General features: G+C 43.0%; 1 protein-coding gene across 1 annotated transcript in view; it reads right to left on the reverse strand.

The window, feature by feature from the left end:
• The window catches only part of LOC106605051 (2-oxoisovalerate dehydrogenase subunit beta, mitochondrial), a 90,078-nt gene that overhangs the window by 43,221 nt on the left and 24,149 nt on the right, over positions 1-22,708 (reverse strand). Inside the window, exons 6-8 of the mRNA XM_014200299.3 lie at positions 21,573-21,681; positions 11,997-12,094; positions 10,559-10,669 (exon numbers count right to left, since the gene is read on the reverse strand). Of these exons, the coding sequence (XP_014055774.1) occupies positions 10,559-10,669; positions 11,997-12,094; positions 21,573-21,681 (318 nt within the window). The remainder of the gene's footprint in view (positions 1-10,558; positions 10,670-11,996; positions 12,095-21,572; positions 21,682-22,708) is intronic.

Consider the following 22,708-nt stretch of genomic DNA (forward strand, 5'->3'; position numbering starts at 1 on the left):
TGCAATTATGTTAGCACAGCTGAAAACTTGGGGCTGATTAAAGAAGCAATTAAACTGGCCTTCTTTAGACTAGTTGATCCAAGTAAAAATGTATTCAAAAGTTTAAAAAAAATTGTACTACCAAAAAACTATAGTACCACTACACCCACAGCCATAGACTGAGGAAAAGCATAACTGGAAAGCCGTTACTTGTGACATTGTATCCAAAAAACAACACCAGTCCTAAAAAGTGTTTGCATTTCGCATTGCTTCCATCCCAGTTCATGACAAACAAACAAAGTCTGAACACTCTGTTCCACTGCCGGTACAGTACATTTGCTAGCTTTCTTTGAGTAAGACAGCACTTAGCATGTGAGGCACTTAGCGGGAGAGGTGGGCCAGGTTGGTAAGTGGTAAGTCTTATCTAAAGCAAGTGAACAGGCTCCAGAGCTCCCTATGCAGTCAGCAGCACCACTTCCCAGAAACACAGTTTTGGAGAACAGGCCACGCTGCCGAGATTGCATCTGTGCCCCCCCCCCATTCTCATACCATCATCTATTTCTCTCTCACAACAGACACATCTTCATTTATTAGAGAGATTGGCGTGTGCAAACACACAAATCTAGTCCTTAGATGACTCTCGCCTCTTATGGGTTAACCAAATGGGTTGCGTCACCTCGAGGGCAGAGGGCCAACACTTTGAGTCAGTCTAACTGAAAGGAACACAATTATATTAAGTGGAAACATTTTCTAGGAAGTATACACATTAAATCAAAACAGGAGCATTATGACCTTTTCACACTATCACACCAAAAAGGGAAGGCCCCTACCCGTGTCACCAGCGGGCCTGTAGGCAGACAGACCTCTCCACTGTGCATTAGGGATAATTTATATGCTTCATTAAATAGTACCCACAAAACACCAGTCTCAACGTCAACAGTGAAGAGGTGACTCCTGGATGCTGGACTTCTAGGCAGAGTTCATCTGTCCAGTGTGTGTTCTTTTGACCATCTTTTCTTTTTATTGGCCAGTCTGAGATATGGCTTTTTTCTTTGCCTAGAAGACCAGCATCCTGGAGTCGCCTCTTCATTGTTGACGTTAAGACTGGTGTTTTGCGGGTACTATTTAATGAAGCTGCCAGTTGAGGACTTGTGAGGCGTCTGTTTCTCAAACTAGACACTAATGTACTTGTCCTCTTGCTCAGTTGTGCACCGGGGCCTCCCACTCTTTCTATTCTGGTTAGAGCCAGTTTGCGTGGTTCTGTGAAGGTAGTACACAGCGTTGTACGAGATCTTCAGTTTCTTGGCAACTTCTCGCATTGAATAGGCTTCATTTCTCAGAACAAGAATAGACTGATGAGTTTCAGAAGAAAGTTCGTTTCGAGCCATTTTGAGCCTGTAATCGAACTCACAAATGCTGATGCTCCAGATACTCAACTAGTCTAAAGAAGGCCAGTTTTATTGCTTTTTAAAATCTGCACAACTGTTTTCAGCTGTGCTAACATAATTGCAAAAGGGTTTTCTAATGATCAATTGGCCTTTTAAAATTATGAACTTGGATTAGCCAACAGAACGTGCCATTGGAACACAGGAGTGATGGTTGCTGATAATGGGCCTCTGTACGCCTATGTAGATATTCCATAATAAATCAGCCGTTTCCAGCTACAAAAGTCATTTATAACATTAACAATGTCTACACTGCATTTCTGATCAATTTCATGTTATTTTAATGGACAAGAAATGTGCTTTTCTTTCAAAAACAAGGACATTTCTAAGTGACCCCTAACTTTTGAACAGTAGTGTAAGTTCTAGGCCGATACGGATTTAAGTGATATTTTCTTGGTCAAGATATGGCCAAAAACCGTACACACAGTCTAACGTCTTCCATTCACTGCTACAAATAAATCAATTGACAAATGGAGTGACTGATGGTAATCCACTATGGATAATATACAGCTTCTGTAGTGACAACCACACCTTTTATATCCACGCCTTTAAGTACCCATGCAACCCTGGGGCTTTTAAAATGTAATGTTCCACTTCCGGTGAACTTTGAACAAACTAATGAAACAGGGCACGGCCAGCCAGCACCTGCCACACTATACCACCTGCCAACACATCTCTGTTACCATGGCAGGTGTTAGCCTTCAGTGTGAAGTGCCGACTGCCGGGAACACCAGCCCCTCGGGTAACCAAGTTCAGCAAACACGCTATGCCCACACCACTCAGAGCAGACAGGGAGAACATATCACTGGCTGTTTCATGTTTACGCATCCCTTTCTACTTGACAAATAGGACACACCAGCAGCAATCTCCATCTGTGGCAGCAGTGCTCTGATGTAGCAGAAGGGTGAAGTAGAGGAGTTTCCTCCGTGCTGCGGAAAGTCAGAGTGGTCTTGGTTAAGTCTTCGCTCTCCTTTACTTTTTACTCTGTTACAGTGGGTGTTCTGGCTTTTCTTTGGCAAAGTCATACATATTTCTGGAGAGGAGGAGGGAGAAGTGAGCACACACACATTTCCAGGGGTCATTAAGGGACACCATATGATGTGGAATGTGTGCCGAGGTTGGGGCTGGGGAAATGGTGTGTTTTATGGGAGCAGATAGGACTTGCAGATTCCCAAACCAGCATGGACTTGCTGGCTGCGAGGAGGACAAATGCCAAAGCGAAGAAATATTGTGTGCGATAACAATAGCGATGTTGAGAGAGGGGAGAGTAAGCAAGTGAGGCCAAGAGAGGTAAAAGAAGTAAAGTAAAAGGGAATATTGATGACCAAGAGAGAGTTAACAGACCATGACCAAGTGTGAGGAGAGATGGGAGACAGGGAGATTTCTAAAATAGTATTTCCCAGCCGTGACCGAAGGGATATGCTATCTTATTATAACGTCAGCTCCATGGCCCTCTGCTGTGAGATCAATCCCAGGTGAAATAAGCTAATCTTGACAGTTCATAGTGGAACAACTTATTTCATCAGCACTTTAGTGACCTTAAAATGAGCCTGAGAAGAAGTCTTTAAAAAAATGATTTGAACCCACTGACTTAAGGCAATGAGAACACAACGAAATTAAACAGTACATGAACTCTGCCGTACAGGTACTAAAGAATAGTGCATGAACCCTCCAGATGCCTAGCGCACGGACTATGGCCAGGGTACAAAACGCCTTTCCAAGTCTCACTGTAAAATCAAACAAATGTATACGTTTGCCGTGAATTTCCTCAAATGCATTTTATAGTGGACATGCCCACATGGAGCTCGGAACCTCAAAGCATGAGCCCGAGCCACATCTTGATCACGTTAGCTAGTTTCTTTGCTTTGGAAAGACCCAGTCTGGAAGGGTATTGTGTGTCATGAGGACGAAGCAGTCAAAATAGCTTTTTTTTTTTCAATGGAGAGAGCTGAAGCTATGGGTGGAAAGTAATAAGAGGTTCATTGTAGGGAGAGGACCTGAGCTCCAAGGTCTTCCAGGACCCAGGCCTTTTGGCTGACGGGTCTGGTTTGTGCGGCATGGGAAGAGCCATCTCCAATCACTGCTAACTGAGCCACCGCTCTATTACTGACTGCACACCCTCAAAAGGGCGGTTTCACACTGCCCAGATCGGAGTCTGACCAGGACTGGAAAATGGCTCTGAATCACTGGCTAGGCACTAATACGAATCTGGACTAGTATTGAATATGGACAAGGAGCTGTACAATGTGGTAGAAATGTCTGATCAAAATTAGATTGTACAAGAGCCAGCTCAAGAGCACTTAAGATATAGGCCACTCAAAACAACAAGAGAGACTGAAGGTCTGTCAAAGAGGATGATATGGGTTTTTAAATAAATTACCACACTGGCTTTTGACCCAGGAACAAGAGAGAGGGAGACTTTCCACATTATATCATTTGAGCCTGTGGGTCTGGCAGGGCCAAACCAGTAATTTTGTTTATCCCTTAAATGAACGACTATTACATTTACTGGACTGCCGCAGACAGCGGGACAAAATACAGTTTCTCTCCATTTCTACAGTAATTTCTGTCTATTCCCTTTGTCAACAAGAGACTTGACTGTATATTTAGATCCCTGTGTCGCCTCCGGTTACCACCGGGGTGGATGGCTCCGGATGGAGGGAACAGGAAACCCAGAGCTATCGTGTTAATGATCACATGTACTAAGGAGACACACACAGACACTCATCTATAAAAGACCCACCAGGCTCAAAGAGATAAGAACTGATTGAACTGACTCATATGGACATCGTGCTCAATCTGGGCATGGATGTCCGTTGTTGAAAGACGCTGAGGAGAGATGCAGGAGCCGACTGTGACTCATAGATTTACATGAAGTCCTATTTGAATGTGCGTCCGTGTTTGGATGTGCGTCCATGGACCAACAAGCTGAGCGTGTGTGTACACACACACACTCCGTCTGCTCATGAGCCTATCAACCCATTTAATGCAAGACGATGTGAGAGCACGTAGGTATTCCTGGAAAAACACTGAAGATCAAGCAAACAACCACTGAATTAAAAAGCAGACTGAATTCTTTCTGACATGTACTTGAGACAAAGAACAGCACTGACAATCAGCACTGACAACTATTTACTAGCCTCTGATGGTGCCAATTGTGCCCCCCCCCCCTTACCTCAGCCTATAGACTGGCACATAATGAATCCTAGGAATTCACAACGGAGACGGAGAAAGCCAACTCAGATGGAACAGGATGAAGATTGAGGTCACAATGCTCTGTGAGTTATTCCTCTGAGCAATCCTTTGATGAAATGTCACATCGCCCCTTTAGAAGCAAAAGATCTAAGGCGAGAGAAGGCTGTGTGACTTGCGTAATTCTGGCCACAGTCGTCCTCTGTAAATCTAAAATAGCTGGTCTGTCAGAGGGCTCAGCGGTAGGGTGAGTCAAGAGAAATAGAGAAGAGGTTTGTGACAATTGTGCCCCAACAAACACATGTAGGGCCGGCTGACCCTGAAACAAAATACAAAAAAAAATAAAAAATGAACTTGTTTCAATAAAATGCAAAATGTAAATGCAGGGGGAAATTCCTGTCATAGCTGCCTTGCGTGAATGCCCCAGTGTCTGAAATGTTCAGCATCAGCAGTAGTTCTAGCCACAGAGCCAGGGCAGGCAGGCAGGGGTCACTCAGGGCTAGCCCTCAGTCAGTCCGCAGTCAGTCAGTCAGGGTGACCAGGGGCACCAAGGTTTGACCTCACTCTCCACCTAACCTTTGAATATAGGGCCTACTTTAGGATTGGAAGTGGAGGATTCTGGGTAGTCAGAGGGGTGACAGAAAGAGTAGCGTAAGCACACATAAAGGGGTCTGTTTCACATTAGAGATTAAGCAGGGACCTGGACTAGATTGCATTTTTAGGTAGGATGAATGATAATTTAGTTTCATAGACATATTCCTGGACAGCAGTTCATACGATTTAAAAAAGGTTCCACTCAGACTCAATAGTCCTGGCCTGATGTCTGAAATCCCAGTTACGTCAATGCTAATGAAATAACGTTTTTAGTTCTCTGTTACTCTTGGATTTATTCAATATGGGTTAGTGAAACCAACCATTAAAGTGAAATATTTTCCCTATCGTCAAGCAGCTATGACCCCCTAAAATGCTGTGCAATGCGAGTACAATCAGGTTGCTCTTCAAATGCAGATATGGAAAGGTAGACTAGTTTCAAAGGCGCCCTTCATGTGCTATACATTGTAGCGCCTAAGTACACTGGTCAAAACCTGTAATTCAACCGCTCAGCAGCCAGCACTTCCCAACTAAGACAACAGAGGTAGATCACAAAAAGAATCCATTATGGCACTCAGTGGATGAATACTTGTGTCTAGTCTTCACACCAAGACACACACAATCATTGCAGAGGCAGATCATTGACCACAGGTGGGAAATTAGGTATACACTCAGTCAGGGCTGACCATTTGCAATGATGATACTGAACCATGGGGCATTTGTTTTATTGTGCGTTGTGACCAAAACAGGCACTGCTAAGACTGACAAATATATATTTTTTTTTTAAACAGTACTTCAGCATAGCCATTTCTGGGTAACGGAACCCCATTTCCCTGTCCACTAACCCACCTTTCGTGCATAAAAGGAGACCATAGTATTTCATGTCAGGGTTGTCTTCATTAGTTGGCCCCACTGTCTGAAAACATCATTTTGAGAGGAATTAGTAGTCTTACGTAAGCTTTATTTATTTATTTTTTAAAACAGAGAACCGCATTTGTTCCTAATTTGACATCTGGACCACGAAGTTCTTTATGCTTCAGATTTATTAAAAGATAAAACAAAATATTTTAACGTTGCATTCATGGCAAATCGGGTACAAAGAACATGGGGATTATTTAGCCTGTGGTTAATTCATCCTCTCCAGTTAATTGCATGATTAAAAGGTTCTCTACTCATCCACAACCATCAAATAATGCCACATGGGTCAAATAGGGTAACACACTGAAGCTGAGAGACAACAACACATTCCCAGGCAATGTTGTTAGAATTTGAATTTTTATGGCTATAGGACTGAGTGAGGACATAATGCCTTATCAAGAGAAAACAGAATAATACGTAATAAGAGAATGAGAAGATAGGAGGATATAAACTGACAAGGAAAAGGGAAATTTAAAAAGGTGTGAGGATGGATACTCCACAACACGTTTAGCTGAAGGAGAGGAGAGAAAACAGTGGAGAGGAAGACAAGTGTTGTTGGCAAGGTGGAGACGGCGGCCTTGCCCCCGAGAACCATAAGCAGTATATAAACACACTATTCAATTTCATAGAGCCGGTTTAATGGAGCGGCCACTGCTGAAAATCACCCCGTTCATTTGAGAAAATTGTCTCTGAACAAAACGGCCCATAGCAGACTGTTGCTCACTTCATTTGAAGCGCCCCGGTGCCAAGACAATAATAATATATACCATCGATTCCAATTGGGCTCCCTATTAAATTACCGGCCTGTGACCACAATTTTCATCTTGTGCCTTAACTGTCAGTTATAAGATTTACTTGGCAGCGCCAGGCCTCGCAGAGCTTACCAACTGTGTCATGTGCTGCACCAGAGGGACTTTAAAAATGCATGATAAAACAGGCAATATAAAAATCCATCCGGCATCGGGTCCCCAGCGGCTTGCCACGTTCACAACAAAACAGTATGTGGCACGTTTGAAGTGGGCCATTTAAAATGCATGGCATTGGCACATCTCGGGAGGTGACAAAATACAGTGCCTTCAGAAAGTATTCATACTTCTTGACTTATTCCACATTTTGTTGCGTTAGAGAGATCTAAATTTTGAATTCAGACTATCTATAGATATTATTATTATTTATTCCCCCCCCCACCCATCTGCACACAATACCCCATAACGACAGTGAAAACATGTTTTCAGACATTTTTGCAAAGGTATTAAAGATTAAATACAGAAATCTCATTTACATAAGTATTCACACCCGAGTCAATACTTTGTCTAAGCACCTTTGGCAGTGATTACAACTGTAAGTCTTTCTGGGTAAGTCTCTAAGAGCTTTTCACACCTGGATTGTGCAACATTTGCCCATTATTGGTTGTTGATGATTGCTAGAGAGCCATTTTCAGGTCTTGCCATAGATTTTTTCCCCCCCCTCTAGGATTTTGCCAGTGCTCAGCTCTATTCCGTACATTTTTGTTGCCTAAAAAACTCCCCAGTCCTTAACGATTACAAGCACACCCATAACATGATGCAGCCACCACTATACTTGAAAATATGGAGAGTAATTTGTTATATTGGATTTGCCCCAAACATAACACTTTGTATTCAGGACAAACAGTGAATTGCATTGCCACATTTTTCGCAGTATTACTTAAGTGCCTTGTTGCAAACAGGATGCATGTTCTGGAATATTTTTACATATATTCTGTACAGGCATTCTTTTCCCTCTGTCAATTAGGTTAGAATTGTGGAGTAACTACAATGTTGTTGAGTCATCTTCATTTTTCTCCTATCACAGCCATTAAACTCCATAACTGTTTTAAAGTCATCATTGGCCTCATAGTGAAATCCCTGAATGGTTTCCTTCCTCTCAGGCAACTGAGTTAGGAAGGATGCCTGTACATTTGTAGTGACTGGGTGTATTGATATGCCATCCAAAGTGTAATTAATAACTTCACCCTGCTCAAAGGGATAATCAATGTCTGCTTCTTCTTTTTTACCCATCAACCAACAGGTGCCCTTATTTGCAAGGCATTGGAAAACCTCCCTGGTCTGTGGTTGAATCTGTGTTTGAAATTCACTGCTTGACTGAGGGACCTTACAGATAATTGTATGTGGGGTACAGAGATGAGGTAGTCATTAAAAAAAATGTTATGTCCATGCAACTTATCAAGGGACTTGTTAGCAAATCTTTACTCCTGAAGTTATTTAGGCTTGCCATAACAAATTATTGACTGAAGACATTTCAGCTTTTCATTGTTTTATTAATTTGTTCACATTTTTTTTTTTAAATAACTTAATTCTACTTTAACATTATGAACTATTGTGTGTAGGCCAGTGACGAAAAAAAATAAAAATGTTAAATTCAGGCTGTAACAACAAAATGTGGAAAAGGTCAAGGGGTGTAAATACTTTCTGAAGGCACTGTATGTGGACAAAATATACAGGCCTCGCTTACCTCCTCTCCTCCCATTCCTCTGGGCTTGAATGGACCATAACGTTAAACTCAAGACATCATTAGAATACTTTGAAAGGCTAACAAAACAGTTTCTCTCTTACATTACATAATAACACGAGTGAGTGCTACAGTTACTTTAATCGTGCGGCAAAGTAGAAATACAGCCCTAATGAAATCATACCAGCTGTAGGAGAATGAAGTTGGAATTCAATCAATCACGAATGGCAGAAACTGCACTGCAGAGAAAAATAACATGGTTTCTGTGCCACATTGAAGGGAAATTTAAGTGCTAAATTACACAGTCTACTGCAGGGATCATCACCTATACTGAACAAAAATATAAAATGCAACATGCAACAATTTCAAAGATTTTACTGAGTTACAGTTCAAATATGGAAATCAGTCAATTGAAATAAATAAATCAGGCCCTAATCTATGGCTTTCACATGACTGGGTAGGGATGCAGCCATCGGTGTGCCTGGGAGGGGATAGGCCCACCTACTGGGGAGCCAGGCCCAGCCAATCAACAAGAGTTTTATTAGACAGAAATAATCCTCAGCCATGTTTTTTGTTCCGCCTGAGGAAGTCTGAAATCAGAGACCACTATGATGACACACCAAATGTGTTTGAGGGATCGCGGGAAAAGAGCAGGAATAGAATTCTGTAGCCAACTGTCCAAGCCATGTCTTCCAATAGTGCAACCGCTGTCGGCATCCAAAGATGATCCAATCTAAATAAAACGCAAAGGGTAAGGACGACAGCAGTGATGTAGCCTACGGGCTACATATTATTGATATCTACATAGCGCATTGATGTAAATCACACTGCTGCCCTCTCATTTAGCCATTTGCGCCTTACTTATTGTGGCAATTGTGGATGGCTGTTCACAATTGGATATGTATAACTCAATGGTTAAATTGAAGAAGTTTAAGCTGCATATCAATCATTTTTGAGGCCAGTGGACAGCCTGTGAAAAATGCGCTCTTGCCTCAGTTGCATAGTACGGATCCCAGCCTATGGAATAAAAAAGTAGAAAAGATTTTGCATGTAATCTCAGATCCGCAAAATCTTGTACAGCTGCACCACTGAGAGCATCTTGACTGGCTTCATTACCGCTTGGTATGGCAACTGCTTGGCATCCGACCGCAAGGCGCTACAGAGGGTAGTGCGTATGACCCAGTACATCACTGGGGCCAAGCTCCCTGCCATCCAGGACCTCTATACCAGGCGGTGTGAGAAGGCGCTAAACATTTTCAAAGACTCCAGCCACTCAAGACACAGATTTTTCTCTCTGCTACCACATGGCAAGTGGCACCAAGTCTGGAACCAACAGGACCCTAAACAACTTCTACCCCAAGCCATAATACTTATCAATAGTTAACCAAATAGCTGCACGGACTCTCATTGACCCTCTTTTGCACTAACTCTTTTGACTCTTCACATATGCTGCTGCTACCAGTGTTTATTAATTATCCTGCTGCCTAGACACTTTACCCCTACCTATATGTACATATTTACCTCAGAACCCCTGCACATCTACTCGGTACTGTTACCCTGTTTATATAGCCAAGTTATTGTTACTCATTGTGCATTTTTCCTTGTGTTATAATTGTTTCTATATTTTTCTCTGCATTGTTGGGCAGGGCCTGTAAATAAGCATTTCACAGTTAGTCTACAAAGGTTGTTTACAAAGCATGTGACAAATACAATTTTATTTTGATTTGACGTTTGAGGGAGTCTTTGTCTTCTAATGTCTTAAGGGGAAAGCAATCTAAAAGTAACTGAAAGTAATCAGATTACTGAGTTTTGGTAATCCAAAAGTGAAGTTACTGCTAATAATTTTGGACAAGTAACTAGTAACTAACGTATTACATTTAGAAAGTAACCTACCCAACCCTGAGTGTGTGTACACAAATTATATAGCCTAGCATGCGTCTTACCTTGCAAACAGTCTCAGTGTCCCAAGGCAAGATGGTCTGTAGATCTATGAGTTCGCAGGACACACCCAGCTTCTCCTGAGCCATGTTGGCCACTTCCCTCAGCACATGGATCTGCAAGGCAGGAGTCAGAGATCAAGACCATATATTCCATTCTAATCCACAATGGATTTTTTTTCAAGTCAGTTTGGACTAATGGAGAAAGTTGCTTGGATAGACTCCATGTTTACTGGCTGATTAGAAAGCTGTCCGTTTCCAGATAATGACTGCTGTGCCTGTGAATCACCGGCAATCTAACAGCAGGACATACTGGCTCCATCGTTATCCCTAAGCTGTGCATCAGGGCTTTGAGTTTGTCTATGAATGTGTGTGAGGGTTAATGAATAAAATCTATTAATGTGTGGGTCTTGAGTGATAGTCATGAGTCAGACAGCCAATTGATAAAAAAGGAACACAGCAATCTATAGGCTTCCAGCCCATATAGACACGGGTCTACAACAGGCATATTAAAAAGATAAATATTATATTCTGGTGTTAGTCAACCTTGCTAGAGATGACTACTAATATACTGAATATTGCTGAAGCAATGATATAGCCTAGTACTTCTGTCAAGATATGAACAGGTTTAAAGTGCGCAATAAAATGCGCACAAATGTAGGGATTTTCAGGACTGGCCAAATGAACCCCTCTGTTACACTCATTAGCAGGCCTTCACGGCAGGTTCCAGGCGCGGTTCCGACCGCTCCACTTGCTGGGAGTTGTTTTCTTTTCACTCGTCCACGGAGGGCTGACGGATTACCAGAGTAATGGGGTGGCATTTTAAAAAGCCCCGATTTCGACTACTTGGGTGGATTTTTCATCTTTGCAAAATGACGTCTTTGAAGGAGTTGATTTCCCAGTCATTCCCAGCCCTCAGGCTTAGACCCCCTCTGCTCTTCAGCTGTACCTACATTAGTCTCCTTCTCTGGGTGGGTTAAGCCCGTTAAGTGGGCTAGCATAATCTTTGTAAGGGGCAACGACACCAAGAGTGCTATAGAGACCATAATCCTCTCCTGAGGAAAAGAAAATCAGGGGGACAGGAGTTGAGGATAATGGAAGGCCTTGTGTAGACGTGGACTGTTAACACTGTGGAGCAGCATCGGTCCAACGGAGACGTCAGTGTAGACACGATAAACCAACCAACCCCTGGTGAGAAAGCCCCTGTTGAGAGGCGTGGGCTTGTGATGGAGCTAAGAGGTAATCCACGGCTCGTCCCTGTCGGCTTAAAAATGTCAAAGACCCAAGATGTAATGCGGATGTCCCTACTCTGCACGCCTCCACACCATAAACAATGACTTCTGGCTAAGGTCATGACTCACGCACAGCCATAGATATATAGCTCCATCTCCTCTATGGCTCGAGTATGTAGACTCAACCCACGGCTCCTTCTTCCACGTCTCACCTGTGTTCCCCACGCGACCAGAGTGACGTCACTTCCTTCCTGTATAACCTCGGCCTGCGAAAGTGGGATGGTGTAGGCCTCTGTAGGGACCTGCTCCACTGCAAAGCAAACAAAGAAAAAAACAAAACACGACCTCCATCTCAATTGTTTCAAAACCTGTACTCTCATCTCCTCCCCTTCATCCGCACTGATCGTAAATTAGTTGACAGGTGAAACCCTATGGTGGAAGCTAACCGTGCAGATCAGTGCAGCGAAGGAGAATATATACATTTTTTAGAAAGAGCCCAAGTATCCTATCAGTATAGCCAACATGACCTGGTGCACATACGTAACTACAGTACTACACACGCTAGGAATATAATTGGGGGTCAATTTCGAACACACATTAATCACACTGTTATGGCCAACTGTGGTTTCTCTGTCAAACGATGGTCCATAACCACCCGTAGAGCTCAATGATGGAGTGGATGACAAGAAGGGAAATAACCGGCACACTCACAAATGAAAGCCTACAATCTATGCTTCCAGTTAGGAACAAAGTCTCTGGCCCATTTGAGATGCTTTTTCCAGACCTCATCAATCACAAGGAGCCTTGTGTGCGCGCCTCTCTATGGTCCTCTGTTGCTATGTTTCTAGAGCATGACGCTTGCAACACCAGGGTAGTGGGTTCAATTCCCAGGACCACCAATACCTAACATTTATGCATGCATGACTAAATCGCTTTGGATAACAGTGTCTGCTGAATGGCATATTATTATTATTAATATTATTAATAATAAGAAGAAAATAAATCTATGCGCTAACAATATCTAGTGAACAACTATAGGCCAGTCACCCTGATCAATGTGGACAACAAAACATTTGCGGGACTGGATATAGTTCAAAATGTGTTCAACACACAAGGGACATTATATTCATGCATCCGACCCTTCGGCACCCTATTTGTAGTAATCTTGGAGTTCATAAACACTTGGTGGGAAAAAAAACCTGAGGCACCAACATAGCCTATTATGTAGTTATTTGGTAACACCATTACACAGGTCTTTGGCGCTCATCATACACAGCTTTGACCCTGACAAGCAAGATAAGACCTTCAGAAGGTGTGTGTGGGTGTTCAGTGGGGAGACTGGTGCTCTTTAAAAGTCTCTTGCAAGGTAACACATGAACTGCAACAGTCACTGGCCATACTATTGATACTCAAGGGAGACATTACGGTTTCCGACTCCACTCTACACTTCCTGGAACAGTCGGGATGACTTCCACCCATTCCCCCTCTAGAGGTTAAGAAATAGGCTGCTGACTCCAAGTTTCTTCAGCAATTTCAAACGAGTCAAATGAGCTACCTCTGGCAAGCCTTTTTCCAACCCAATCCTGAAGTTAGTGTGTGTGCTCGTACATGGTTCAAATGAATCATAGATTGAATGGGGTGTGAATGATTGATTTACCTATAGGCCACATGGGACATTCATTTACAATTAAATGGCTTCCAAATTTAAGTGATGTCAGGGATGAGAGGATGCTTATTTTGGTTAACCAGTATCTCTCAGAGCAAGTCATCTAATCCTCAGGGTGATTCAGAAAGATGTGGAATTGGAAAAAGAAAATGCACTCTTTCAAAATACCAACTCCAATGATGGAATTTCAAATGATTTCTCTCTCGGAACATCTTGAGATACTTCTAATATATAAGCATTCTTCTAATACGTAAGCATACAGTAAACTACTAAGTTAACCTTACACACAAAGCCACAACAAGCATCAAGTAAAATCCCACCCACGCCACCAACGAACAAAACAGTGAACTACTGTTGACTGGATTCTGGGATCTTTATATAGTGGAATTTCATCAACCTCCTCTGGTGTACATAGCTTCCCCGTTTCAGACCGTGACACAGCAGTCATTTTATAGTAGTAGTGACCGATCTTACTCAAGAAGACCAATGTCAGGCGGTGATTGCCTTTTTCAGTCCCCAATTCACTTAAAGGAAGTCCACTCAACAACCAGCTGTGGGATCATAAGCTCACGTGACAATGGTGCTGTATAACAGTCTTCATAAAAAATATTCTCTTAATATTGAGAATCTCTGCCACTAACTAGCCTACATTTAACTATGGTCCTGATAAAGCCAGTGCTTGTGGTTACATCCCCCTCTGGCTTGGTAAGAAAAGAAAATGACTGTTTCAATGAAAAACATTACATGACATCATCCGAACAAGCATCGCTCAGAGGGATTAGGACCCGGCACGAGGTAGTGCTTTCTGCGCTATTCGGAAATTAAAGTAATTCCCTAACTGCTATTAGTTCTGAGAGTCCTGTGGGAAACAGACAAGTGATTGTTGATACCAAGTTCGGGGAAAAAAGGAACAAAATGGAGTCATTTCGCTATTGGAAACTAAGCTACCGTGAGGGAAAAAAGTATTTGATCCCCTGCTGATTTTGTACGTTTGCCCACTGACAAAGAAATGATCAGTCTATAATTTTAATGGTAGGTTTATTTGAACAGTGAGAGAGACAGAATAACAACAACAAAAATCCAGAAAAACGCATGTCAAAAATGTTATAAATTGATTTGCATTTTAATGAGGGAAATAAGTATTTGACCCCTCTACAAAACATGACTTAGTACTTGGTGGCAAAACCCTTTTTGGCAATCAGAGGTCAGACGTTTCTTGTAGTTGGCCACCAGGTTTGCACACATCTCAGGAGGGATTTTGTCCCACTCCTCTTTGCAGATCTTCTCCAAGTCATTAAGGTTTCGAGGCTGACATTTGGCAACTCGAACCTTCAGCTCCCTCCACAGATTTTCTATGGGATTAAGGTCTGGAGACTGGCTAGGCCACTCCAGGATCTTAATGTGCTTCTTGTTGAGCCACTCCTTTGTTGCCTTGGCCGTGTGTTTTGGGTCATTGTCATGCTGGAATACCCATCCACGACCCATTTTCAATGCCCTGGCTGAGGGAAGGAGGTTCTCACCCAAGATTTGACGGTACATGGCCCCGTCCATCGTCCCTTTGATGCGGTGAAGTTGTCCTGTCCCCTTAGCAGAAAAACACCCCCAAAGCATAATGTTTCCACCTCCATGTTTGATGGTGGGGATGGTGTTCTTGGGGTCATAGGCAGCATTCCTCCTCCTCCAAACACAGCGAGTTGAGTTGATGCCAAAGAGCTCCATTTTGGTCTCAACTGACCACAACACTTTCACCCAGTTGTCCTTTGAATCATTCAGATGTTCATTGGCAAACTTCAGACGGACATGTATATGTGCTTTCTTGAGCAGGGGGACCTTGCGGGCGCTGCAGGATTTCAGTTCTTCACGGCGTAGTGTGTTACCAATTGTTTCCTTGGTGACTATGGTCCCAGCTGCCTTGAGATCATTGACAAGATCCTCCCGTGTAGTTCTGAGCTGATTCCTCACCGTTCTCATGATCATTGCAACTTCACGAGGTGAGATCTTGCATGGAGTCCCAGGCCGAGGGAGATTGACAGTTCTTTTGTGTTTCTTCCATTTGCGAATAATCGCACCAACTGTTGTCACCTTCTCACCAAGCTGCTTGGCGATGGTCTTGTAGTCCATTCCAGCCTTGTGTAGGTCTGCAATCTTGTCCCTGACATCCTTGGAGAGCTCTTTGGTCTTGGCCATGGTGGAGAGTTTGGAATCTGATTGATTGCTTCAGTGGACAGGTGTCTTTTATACAGGTAACAAACTGAGATTAGGAGCACTCCCTTTAAGAGTGTGCTCCTAATCTCAGCTCATTACCTGTATAAAAGACACCTGGGAGCCAGAAATCTTTCTGATTGAGAGGGGGTCAAATACTTATTTCCCTCATTAAAATGCAAATCAATTTATAACATTTTTGACATGTGTTTTTCTGGATTTTGTTGTTGTTATTCTGTCTCTCACTGTTAAAATAAACCTACCATTAAAATTATAGGCTGATCCTTTCTTTGTCAGTGGGCAAACCTACAAAATCAGCAGGGGATCAAATACTTTTTTTCCCCTCACTGTAGGAGATATTTTCAGAAAAAGAGAGAAATATCCATTAGGTGGTATGCCATGGAACTATTTGTCAGACAAGAGTCTATTTCTCCTCAAAGAGACGCACCGAATATCTCCCTCTCTGACGTAGTTTCATTAAGTCTCACTGAGTCATAGACACTGTACACAATTTGAACCTGCATACCCCACTGTACTTCCAAGTAACTGGGTTTAGTCCATCTGAAAATGAAACAACAAACCTCGCAGAAAGACTTACAGTTTTGTTGAGGGATATATAAAACTGAGGTGTTATTTCATTCATTTTGAGAGACTAAGACAGTAAGTGTCATGGCTCATATGATTTTTACTCTGCAGTAGAAAAAAAAGGCTGCTCTTGACTTCCTGAGAAGCATCAAACACAATTTGACATCCAAGATAAGGAGTGGAAAAATAAATGTGGCAACTGCTTTTCTGTGCCAAGAACATTGCAAAACTGAAACATATCCTTGCAGGCCCTAAAGAGGCAGATTTCAACTTGATTGTTAAACTATATTACTGTGACTAACAGTTCACCTCACCATATTACAGTCTGACTAGAGCTGGGTTTCCCAAAAGGCTGCCCGCAGGCCAAATTCGGCCAGCGGGTGATTTTATTTGGCCCCCCCAAGTACTTATAGCATAAAGTCTGTAAAACACCAGGAAAATCAGCTAAAAGTTATTTTAATTTAGGAAGTTCACTACTATTCCCACCCATAAATAGAGAGGCATATGTGATCGTACCGCAATGTAATCAAGGTTTGAAATGATTGTTTTTGTCAAATACTATATCTGTTTGTGATTCTTGCGGTCAATAGGCAGCGTGTACATTATTTATAACTATGTTCCCTCTCTCCAACCATCCGCTCAAGGAAAAATCAACCCAGAGCTGAATGTAATTGGAGACCCCTGCAGTTGAGGCAATAATACACTTCAGACATGCATAGAAATGGCAGAGGTGCAAAATGCGTCAACACTACCACATATCCTATATTCTACAATTTAGAAGCATACACTCACGCTAAGTTAATGACTACATTATAAACTGCACACTGATGACAGCATAGCTTTCCACATTTAGCAGAATGTTGCATAGTTTCACGAATTCCCTGACAGTGCCTCTTACCAGCACCTCACAACCCTTTCAAGTTGCACACTCCACTCCCCATCCAACCAGGAGTGGTGCCTGAAAGTCTATGGGTACCATAAACTGACCTCTCAAAACTCTCTCTGACCTGTGTGACCTGGCCCTTATTGGTTGCCAAGCAAGTAGCTAGGGCAGTTGCTAGGGGGGCCATACACCCTTCTGACTCTCCAGGTCTCACACTACACAGTCTCTAAGCAATTGCAGAAAGAGGAGCAAGCTCCTTCACCTCAGCCCTGCCCAACAACTGGACTCCTCCAGATCTCTGTGGACTTGTGGGTTGGTGCGAGTGCACCAAGTGAGTTGTGACATGTGTATATTGTTCTTCATAGTTAGTCGTATAACTACTGCCTATTGTGCGTTGCTTCTCTGTTTACTTTGTTACGTAATCTAGAATTGGGCGATGTCAACCTTTGTCCTATCGTGACTATGTAAATGATATATACGATGGAATCGCTCCCTATTGCCCCCCGCAATTAAAAATAACTCAGCTAAAACCACCATTGGGCTACGGCGCCAAATCACATGCTACAACTGGACGAATCATGACGAAAGATAATATTGTTGAAAACCTGGGCAGAGAAATCAGGGAAATCTTTTCTAATATACATTTATGATGGAGCTTCATCATGGAACCGGTTTGTTTGTGTGTGTGTGTAGCGCATACCATGATGGAGCATAATTGCCCGAGCTGACAAGGTAAAAATCTGTCGTTCTGCCCCTGAACAAGGCAGTTAACCCACTGTTCCTAGGCCGTCATTGAAAATAAGAATTTGTTCTTAACTGACTTGCCTAGTTAAATAAAAAAAGGTAAAATACATTTTAAAGAAGTGTCAGTCACACAGGCTGTCTTGCCATATTAATTCTGTGAGCTGCTCCACACAACTACCAGTTGAGCACTGCATGCTCTTACTACCAGACAGATTATTCCCTAGGCTGTGTGTGGCGTGCATGTCATAAATAATCTACATAATGACCTAACAGCTTCGGGAATTTGACAGTTGTTTGTTTTTGCATTAATTACATAGATTGAAAATAGCATTATTATTACAATATTACCCTCCAAGCTCATCATTAAGCTCGAGGCCCTGGGTCTGAACCCCGCCCTGTGCAACTGGGTCCTTGACTTCCTGACGGGCCACCCCCAGGTGGTGAAAGTAGGAAACATCCCCCCCACTCCGCTGATCCTCAACACTGGGCGCATGCTCAGCCCCCTCCTGTACTACCTGTTCACCCATGATTGTGTGGCCAAGCACGCCTCAAACTCAATCATCAGGTTTTCAGACGACACAACAGTAGTAGGCTTGATTACCAACAATGACGAGACAGCCTGCAGGGAGGTGGTGAGGGCTCTGGGAGTGTGGTACCTGGAAAACAACCTCTCACTCAACGTCAACAAAACAAAGGACATGATCGTGGACTACTTCAGGAAACAGCAGAGGGTGCACCCCCCTATCTACATCGACGGGACCGCAGTGGAGAAGTTGGAAAGCTTTAAGTTCCTTGGCATACACATCACTGACAAACTGAAATGGACCACCCACACAGACAGTGTGGTGAAGACAGCGCAACAGAGCCTCTTCAACCTCAGGAGGCTAAAGAAATTTGGCTTGTCACCTAAAACCCTCAAACTTTTACAGATGCACGATTGAAAGCATCCTGTCGGGCTGTATCACCGCAAGGTTCTCCAGAGGGTGGTGCGGTCAGCCCAATGCCTTACCGGGGGCAAACTACCCACCCGCCAGTTCACCCCGCTATAATCCAGAAGGCGAGGTCAGTACAGGTGCATCAAAGCTGGGACAGAGAGACTGAAAAACAGCTTCTATCTCAAGGCCATCAGACTGTTAAACAGCCATCACTAGCACATTAGAGGCTGCTGCCTATAGGCATAGACTAGGAATCATTTGCCACTTTAAGGAATGGAACGCTAGTCACTTTAATAATATTTACATATCTGGCATTGCTCATCTCATATGTATATACTGTATTCTATACTATTTTACGGTCTCTCATTCACTTAATGTTTACATATCTTGCATTACTCATCTCATATGTATATACTGTTTTCTATACTATTCTACAGTATCTTAGTCCGTTCCTCTCTGACATCGCTCGTCCATTAGTATAAAGTCTTAATTCATTCCTACTTACATTTGTTTGCATTGGGTATACAGTTGAAGACGGAGGTTTACATACACCTTAGCCAAATACATTTAAACTCAGTTTCACAATTCCTGACATTTAATGCAGGTAAAAATTCCACGTCTTAGGTCAGTTAGGATCACCACTTTATTTTAAGAATGTGAAATGTCAGAATAATAGTAGAGAATGATTTATTTCAGCTTTCATTTCTTTCATCACATTACCAGTGGGTCAGAAGTTAACATACACTCAATTAGTATTTGGTAGCATTGTCTTTAAATTGTTTAACTTTGGTCAAAACGTTTCAGGTATCCTTCCACAAGCTTCCCACAATAAGTTGGGTGAATTTTGGCCCATTCCTTTAGGCCTCTTTGCTCACACACACTTTTTCAGTTCCGCCCACAAAGTTTCTATAGGATTGAGGTCAGGGCTTTGATGGCCACTCCAATACCTTGACCTTGTTGTCCTTAAGCCATTTTGCCACAACTTTGGAAGTATGCTTGGGGTCATTTCCATTTGGAAGCCCCATTTGCGACCAAGCTTTAACTTCCTGACTGATGTCTTGAGATGTTGCTTCAATATATCCAAATCATTTTCCTTCCTCATGATGCCAACCTCTCCTGCAGCAAAGCAACCCCACAACATGATGCTGCCACCCCCGTGCTTCACGGTTGGGATGGTGTTCTTCTGCTTGCAAGCCTCCCTCTTTTTCCTCCAAACATAACGATGGCCATTATGGGCAAACAGTTCTATTTTTGTTTCATCAGACCAGAGGACATTTCTCCAAAAAGTACGATCTTTGTACCCATGTGCAGTTGCAAACCGTAGTCTGCCTTTTTTATGGCGTTTTTGGAGCAGTGGCTTCTTCCTTGCTGAGCGGCCTTTCAGGTTATGACAATACAGGACTCGTTTTACTGTGGATATTGATACTTTTGTACCCGTTTCCTCCAGCATCTACAAAAGGTCCTATGCTGTTGTTCTGGGATTGATTTGCACTTTTCGCACCAAAGTACGTTCATCTACGGCTGCGTGGTCCCATGGTGTTTATACTTGCGTACTATTGTTTGTACAGATGACCGTGGTACCTTCAGGCATTTGGAAATTGCTCCCAAGGATGAACCAGACTTGTGGAGGTCTACAATTGTTTTTCAGAGGTCTTAGCTGATTTATTTTGATTTTCCCATGATGTCAAGGTAGGCCTTGAAATACATCCACAGGCACACCTCCAATTGACTCAAATGATGTCAATTAGCCTATCAGAAGCTTCTAAAGCCATGACATCATTTTCTGGAATTTTCCAAGCTGTTTAAAGGCACAGTCAACTTAGTGTATGCAAACTTCTGACCCACTGGAATTGTGATACAGTGAAATGATCTGTCTGTAAACAATTGTTGGAAAAATTGTGTGTCATCAAGCACAAAGTAGATGTCCTAACCGACTTGCCAAAACTATAGTTTAACAAGAAATTTGTGGAGTGGTTGAAAAACAAGTTTTAATGACTCCAACCTAAGTGTATGTAAACTTCAACTGTATGTTGTTAGATGTTACTGCACTGTCGGAGCTAGAAGCACAAGCATTTCGCTACACCCGCAATAACATCTTCTAATCACGTGTACGTGACCAATAAAATTTGATTTGATTTTAACAATTCCAGACGAGACGGAGGGAAAGACGGACATAAGGCTTGTTTTGGATCGAGTGGTTTTAATACCCGAGAAGAAAAGAATGTTCTGGGCATAACAACTTTCTAATGCCTTAATCAAAACAATCTCACAACTTCATTTAATTGACTCTTATCACCCAAAGCTGTGTGTGGAAATTATAGGCTTTGTTAAAAGGGATAATAAGAGGTCATTCAGTCGTGAAGGCCGTCGATCCCTGCTCTAAAAGCCAACAAAAACGATGTAGGCCTGAGGCAGGCGCCTGAGGCAGCATGCTGCCAGTCCTGCCAGGGCTAGAATGGACAGCCAGCCAGAGGACAGGACACGGCCCAGAGGCTGTCAGCAGTTTACGGCCCATTTGGACCAGCTGGTTCACACTTGCGATTGAATCTGGTGAAGTCACTCACACTCAGTCCAGAGCCAAGCAGCCAGGACATAGTTTGTTTATCGTTCTGTTCTGTCACAACAATAACAAACCATCTGTCACCAAGGAGACAAAAAAGGCTGACAGAAGGTCATTGAGAATGCTTGAGGAAACTGAGCATAGACGTGTTGTTGTAAACACACCTCACCTACAAACACACATCACCTGGGTCAGATGGGCTCTTTCACTCACCTGCTGCTCTGTAGAGGATCTTGGGCTCGAAGAATATGCAGGGGTTCTGATCTGCGATGCACGACAGCAGCAGTCCCTTACACTGGACCGGACCTCTGGGTATTACAACCTGGAGTGAAATACATAGATCGTAAATACATAGTGTGAAAAAGGTAATATTGTACTATCGTGCCAACCTGAACTGTTCTGTCTCGGACATTTTCTTATAAAGTGGTCCTTTTTCAGCACGGTTCCAGCAACTATTAAGGCAGTGTACCCAGGACAACTTGCAAACAGAGTGTATCTGTACCAACAGAGACCATACTATTCAACTGGTACACACACACACACACACACACACACACACACACACACACACACACACACACCACACACACACACACACACACACACACACACACACACACACACACACACACACACACACACACACACACACACACACACACACACACACACACACACACACACACACACACAACCCAGATCCAAACAATGTGCAATTGGGTGGAAAGCAGAAGCCGGCTTCCTCTATATCTGAGCTAGACATTTGAGCCTTCTCTCACCCCTTGCAGTGTTTATTACCTTGACCTTTGAAAAAGACAAGAGGATGTTTACTGAATTGACTATGGCTGTAAAGCGCTAACTGGTGCTGTGGTGCTTGGCTGCGTAGGAGAACTTTAGACTTTTATTCCTTTCATGATGGTGTGGGGGGGGGGGGGTGGGGGGGGTGAATCATATTTGACATTTTTAGCACGCACTCGTTTCCCTCCGAGCGTACGTGCCTTCAAAGCCAGCTTAATCACACACGCTCACAGATCAGCCGGTTGAAACCCAGGTGACAGCACACGGCGTACAGTGACTCAGGTATTTATTTGAGAGTCTGTGTGCTTAATTTCCCTTTCATTTCTATGGATGTAAAGCACTATGCAGCAGCCAGCAGGGTTTGGAAATGAAGGGAGTGGGTGCATGAATAGGTCAACAGCAATTTGAGGTAGATATTTTTCTACCCTCATCAAATCAACAATTCAAACAGTCCAGTAGGTGTTTTAGCAAGGTACATACACAGAGATCGACTACACCAAAATATGTGTAATAAGTGCAGTGCAGTGAAGTGAAGAGAGAGGTTAGCTAAC

Source organism: Salmo salar, chromosome 05 (genome assembly GCF_965601325.2).
Source record: "Salmo salar chromosome 05, fSalSal1, whole genome shotgun sequence".
Classification (NCBI taxonomy): domain Eukaryota; kingdom Metazoa; phylum Chordata; class Actinopteri; order Salmoniformes; family Salmonidae; genus Salmo; species Salmo salar.